At 38.1% G+C, this 6,142-nt stretch overlaps 1 protein-coding gene across 1 annotated transcript; it reads right to left on the reverse strand.

Moving 5' to 3' along the window:
- Nucleotides 1-2,535: 2,535 nt before the first annotated feature.
- Nucleotides 2,536-5,035, reverse strand: srek1ip1 (SREK1-interacting protein 1). Its single transcript, XM_015970731.3, has 5 exons — nucleotides 4,890-5,035; nucleotides 4,577-4,624; nucleotides 4,120-4,278; nucleotides 3,553-3,622; nucleotides 2,536-3,329 (listed from the first exon to the last, which is right to left on the reverse strand). Exons 1-5 carry the CDS (start codon nucleotides 4,900-4,902, stop codon nucleotides 3,095-3,097), a joined length of 525 nt encoding a protein of 174 aa, XP_015826217.1. The 5' UTR covers nucleotides 4,903-5,035; the 3' UTR covers nucleotides 2,536-3,094.
- Between the last annotated feature and the right edge of the window lie 1,107 nt (nucleotides 5,036-6,142).

Genomic DNA, 6,142 nt, shown 5'->3' on the forward strand with positions numbered 1-6,142 from the left:
TATAAAAGTGAGAATTTATTTACAAACAATTTAAAGCATGACTAATTAACTAAGCATTTACTGTGAGTGGATGTAACTAAACGTGATGAAGGAACCTATGTGTGAATGCGATGTCAGTCAGAGCTTGCTTATCAAAGTAAGCTGAGTTCTGGTGAAAAGAATTTGGTTTGCTCTAAGCTATAAAGTTGTTATCATCAGAAGCACATCAGACGCTATCTGTCATGTCTACTTCACCTGTTTTTGAGAAACCCTCTTGGTGGATCTGAAAGTCGCAGGGGTCGGCTGATCTCTGGCACCAGAGAGCTGTAGAATACCGTAGTACAGACTCTTCAGTCCAGAGATGTATCGGGTCACAACAGCTGGATGGAACTGTGCGTCTGGTGGACTCTTAAGGAGTCTAACAATATCAGCTTTGTTTCTGCAGGAACTGTTTGCTCATCAGCTTTGCAGGTGCAAAAAGGTTTTGACGACGTGTCAAAATCTTTGATGGTTAAAGAGGTTTTGCTACAGATGGCCGGTCTGAGCGACTCTCTAGAACTGTCGAATCACTCAAGATGATCCAGTTTTAAGGTTTTGATGTTATGACTTGCACAGCCAATCAGAGGCTGACAGCTTGGGAGATGTTACCAAGACAACTCAGAAACACACCTTCTTTGATACCGGATGTTCTGACTGGTTAAAAGGGTGTTGGAGTTTAACTTAACCATACTTGTTATTGTGTGAGTGCAGGTGTGAGGACCTCGTCGTCAAAACATGTTGAACACATGGCAGGTTCTAGTAGACAAACATAACATAACATAACATCCATTCAGTGAGCACAGATTAATGAAGCATTTCATTATACTATAATTATTATAAGTAGTAATAAACAAATGTTTATTTAATGATTATCTAGATTGTAAGTCATGGAAGAAGTTCATATTGATTTAGGAAATCATTCTACAATTTAGTACCTGATTCGAGCTGGAGTTGTTTCTTCTGCGGAGGCAGACAGATGGAGCCTTGGGAAAGAAAGTTATTGTTTATCTTTCAGACTTGCAGAGTCTGTGAATCCCAGCTGGTATGAAGGCTGGCTCATTTAAAGGGAACACATGCAATGTTGTGCCTCCTTTCTGACCAGATGAATAGATGTTGAAAGGTCAGACTGTACCTAAACTGACCGTTGCTGGAGGTTACAGCCCATGGACAACAACAAGGTCTATGATCGTTGCTCAAATTTCATTGGATATTTCCACTCTTGTCTTGCTCTTCCTCTTCATCCTCCTCTTTCTCTTTCTTGCCCTCCTCCTCACCCCCCACCTCGCCTACGCACCCGTCCTCGTCCTCTCACATGAATACTTCTATCCAATGTCCCACTTTCTCATTCCCACCTTCAACAACCTGTTTGCTCTCTGAACTTGCTTATGCTGGTTGTCACATAATTTGAAACAAGTGAAATCTATTTAGACTGATTGTGTTCAATCAATGGCATGTGTGCTCTTGTTATGGGTAAATGTGTGCCACTTGTGTTTACCGTTATGGACGACATGTACATTAGAGTGCAGAATGTGTTTTAAGAACGAGAAATGCGTTTAGAGTTTTGCTAAACCGTGTGAAATGGTTTAAGGTTTTGACAACAGGCTCAACAGTTAGCTTAATGAGTTCAAGCAACAGAGAACGTTCTTCAGTCAATGGATTTTAGTGTTTTAGCAATTGAGAAAAACTGTAATATCGGAATCTGCCCAACAATTTCATAAGGGTGTATCACTAGCACCAACCCATCAGCCAGCATAAAGCCTCCATTTTTTCCCTGCCTTCTAAAACTCTGCACAAGAGGGGGGTAGTTCAGCCTCAGGGTGGAAATAGCAGTTTGTCGTTTTGGGCTCATTAGATGTCATCGCTCTAATATCGATGCATAACAACTAAATGGTTCATTAAATACACAAAACTCTGTCTTCATCGCTCCTTCCAAACACTTTGCTGTGATGAGGATTTACACAGGTGCCTCTGCCAAGCAGTGTTGTTGCTCAGAAATGTGCCTAATCATGATGTTGTGGCGAATTAAACATAAAATGTCATCATCACCTCCGTAACTCGTTTCCAGTGCACATGAACAGGACTTTTGTCCAACATGACTACTGGGTAGCCTGATGGTTGGTTCATACTAGCACATAAGGAAAAGGTCATCATGTCCACACCTTTTTTTTTAAATATAATTTTCTTTAAAGGTTTAAATTTGATTTGAGGTTGATGTCTTACTTAATACAGCCTTATTGTGAAAGGATCTGAATGCACTTCTTTTAGGGACTTTTGAGCATCTTTAGCACTAGTGAATAACTCCAAACCTTTCATGAAGCTGAAACTTCTCTTTTAAGTGCTGATGTTGTTAAACAGCAGTTTACCAGATAGAAATATGAGGTGTGATGCTTCCCTCTAGTGGCCATGTGGCTGCATATGAACCATATTTAGTCCGTTTTTTTTTTTTTTTTTGTCAATCAGGATTGGTGGTTTATTAAATTTGGTCAGATTAGATTACAAAGGGAAAACAGTGACAGATTAAACTGAAACAAACATGTTTTATTCCCAGTAAAGGGTCAGTGATCAACAGAAAACTAAGACAAACCTGCAGTAATTACAGCAAAGATGATGCATTTCACTGACTGTTTATGCATTTTTGCAGAAACCTCACACATGCAACCTACACAAAGAAAGGTCAGGATTTGAACCTGTGACCTTCCCGCTGCAAAGCAACAGCACTACCAACTGAACCACCGTACTGCCCTCATGTTTAAAAGCACTTTGACCTTTTAAATTGATCCTTTTTGACTAAAATACATAAAAATAACAGAAATAGGAACTTATTAACCTGCAGTATGAAGTGTTTAATATTTTAAATCCTTGTATAAAGATGGGTTCCTGACAGTCTCAGAGGAAATCAGCAGTCATTTTAACCCTTACGTCATATTGTTGCCATTAATCTGTAGCAGACAAAATTTACTTTAACACTCAGAAAGGAAAGCTCAGATGAAACTATTTGATTTGCTGCATTTATAAAGTGTCAAAACGCAGACCATCTACACTTCTGAATAAACACGTCGTCCAGAAACGACACTGTTCAGTCACTGTCTGATGATTCACCAGAGGTGGAAGAGGATGATGAGGATGATTTGTGTTTCCTCTTCTTCTCTTTCATTTTGTGATGCTTCCCGTGCTCTTTTTTGTTCTTTTTACTCTTCTTCTTGCGGCTTAGTTTCTTTTTCTTTCTTCTCTCCTCTTCATCCGACGATGAGCTTGATCTGCTTCGCTTCTTCTTTTTTTTTGTGCCCCCATCACTCGACGACGAGTAAGATCTAAATTTTAAATAATAGTTACTGGCTTTGGTAAAACCAAGAAAACACTTCAAATCTTTAAGTATCAACTATAAAAACATCTAAAATAATACATTATTAGTCTATCTTTAACTAGTGGAATGAAAAATATTTTCCAACAACTTACATGCTTTTTTCAACACAGTAATTGAGAATATAGGAGCATTAAAAACACGTATCTTAATATAAACACAAGATAAATGACCTTTTTCTTGACTTTCTGTCTTTGTTCTTCTGTTTCCGCTTCTTTTTTCTATCGTCATCATCATTGGAATCTAAAACATTGAAAATAATGAAAGGAAAAGTCGACATTGAATCAAAGCAAGTCACAGTAGAAGCAGAACAGGACCTGAATCATAGAAGAACAGAAAGTTTGATTAGCATTTGAAAGTCTCTTGTTTGATTTTTTTTAGTTTCTTATGTAAAGTAAGCGGTGACGGTCTGCCTCCACATTGAGAGGATCTGGTTAGGATGCCTCCCTGGTGAGGTTTTCCAGACACGTCAAACTGGGAGTAGACCTAAAGGAAGACCAAGGACAAGCTGGAGGCACTATGTTTCTCAGTAGGACAGGGAACGCCTTGGGATTCCCCCAGAGAAGCTGGACCAAGTGGCTCGGGAAAGGGAAGCCTGGCCCTCTCTGCTTAAGCTGCTGCCCCCATGGCCCGAACCCGGATAAGCGGAGGAAAATAGATAGATGGATGGTAGTCTGCACTTTCTTTGCTTTATTTTAATCAAAATATTATTGATTTAAGCAAATTTTAAGCCATCTGACCTTTGTGATGCTGACCACTCCGTCCCAGTTTCTCTGTGTGCTGAGAAACTGGTCCGTCATCTTCACTCTCCTCGCTGCTGGTGCTGCTCACATCCAGAACAATGTCTTTCTGCGGGTCGACCCGGACGAAGTTTCGGCACTCAAACGTCAAATGTCCCGCTGAGAAACGAACACAAAAAGAGATCACAATTGAAACACTAAATTAAGGAAAAGAACATTTGTTCAGATGGAAAAACGTCAGTGAAAACATTAAATCTAATTATTTACACAGTTCTTCATTACTGATAGCATATTTTAAATCATATAACTTGTTTTTGGCTCATTTTAAACAAAGTACCTCTATCTGTCTCCAAAAGCATTTAAGATTCAAAGAATTCACTTTTCAAATGTAACTTGAAAAATAAATCGAATGCATACATTTGTACTAATAAGTAATCTATTAGATAAAGTTACTTACGATAGCCACATTTCTTACAGCCAGCTCTGATGTTGTCTTTGTTGGCAGCTGTCAGGTGATACAAGAGGTTAAATATCACGAAGATTCACGCGGGAAAGCGCTTTATGACTGCATTATTTCTTTTTCAACACAGAAATTGTTTAACGATATTTAGCTAAGTTATAATATATCCAGGATTTGTGCGAAAATGCCAGGAGTAGTCTCCGTGTTTGTTGGAGGTTTAACTGTTGTAAAGATGAGCTCCACTTTACTTATCTTATCTACGCTAAATGATCAAAAAATTAGCCTAAAAACACTCAAACAGAACCCCTACCTGGTGCCGCCATTGTGCTTTTGGTGATAAAACTACAAATTTGTTTTAAAAAATATATATTTCAGAGCGAATGCAAGTCTACAAGAACAATACCGTCGACCGGAAACATTTGCACCTGAAACTACTGCTTCCTCCCTCTCTTCTTCTAATTTCCTGTTTAGAAAACAAAATCAGTGGCTCAATGTCGCCACCTGCTGGACATGTGCTAAAAACAAAGACCTACAAAAAAAAAAGATCGTCTCCAAAAAATATAAATAAATAAAATAAATCTTATGGTTCCTTACAGTTACTAGTATTATTTATTTATTTATTTATTTTATTTTATTTTATTTTATTTTATTTTATTTTATTTAACCAGGGAAAGCCCATGGAGGTTAAAAAATCTTTATTAAGGGAGACCTAGCTAGCCAATAAGGCAAAGATCAAAACGACGTTCATTCAAGAAGAAAAAATAAGCATTACAATGAACACTGGATATATTTAAAGGAAACAGTTGGATGTTGTCATCATTGGGTCTGTGGTGGTACTTCAACATCAACAAGGTTTAAACACATGGACAGTAGTTTTGACCACTTTTTAAATTTAATTAAAGTTTTTTAAACTGAAAGGGTCGTTGAGATTTACATCTAGGAATGTCCTTGCAGAGCAACAATAAATAAAACAGTTTACACATTGCAGAAAAACAAACAAACAAAAGCATTAGGATAATCAGCAAACGAAAAAGGATTCAGGTAGTTTGTGCAGCAGCCAGTGACAGAAATTCATAAATCGAAACATGTACCTCCAAATGTTTAGCTAGTTCATATTTCAAGTTTTAATTAAAAATACTTTGTTTTCATAAATGATATCTCTGTAATCAACAAAAACTCGTTATTTAGCAATGTTTGCACTTTTCCTGATTGATTTACCAGCAAAGTCTGGTGTGGTTTTATTTGCCAGGGGTTAATTGACAGCAGCCAGGCTTGAAGATGGAAAATGCTGACAGATGTTGGGCCCCCAGACGTGCTGTCATCATTAGGTCTGTGGCTGTGACACACACACACACACACACACACACACACACACACACACACACACACACACACACACACACACACACACACACACACACACACACACACACACACACGCACACACACACACCAAACTGCCAGAAGTAAATCTAGAATTAACTTAGTAAAAAAGGAAATGATAAAGTAATCAGAAGATTCCCCATAAAAGCTGATGTCCCTGAAAACATTTGGCAAGATCAA

The sequence above is a fragment of the Nothobranchius furzeri genome, chromosome 8 (genome assembly GCF_043380555.1).
Source record: "Nothobranchius furzeri strain GRZ-AD chromosome 8, NfurGRZ-RIMD1, whole genome shotgun sequence".
Taxonomy (NCBI): domain Eukaryota; kingdom Metazoa; phylum Chordata; class Actinopteri; order Cyprinodontiformes; family Nothobranchiidae; genus Nothobranchius; species Nothobranchius furzeri.

Bases quoted from the DNA above. Each gene is read 5' to 3' on its own strand.
- srek1ip1 (XM_015970731.3), bottom strand. The intron at 4,279-4,576 runs GTAAGTAACTTT...TTCGTTTCTCAG, and splicing joins CTGTAAGAAATGTGGCTATC to CGGGACATTTGACGTTTGAG. The intron at 3,330-3,552 runs GTCATTTATCTT...TTTAAAATTTAG, and splicing joins GACAGAAAGTCAAGAAAAAG to ATCTTACTCGTCGTCGAGTG.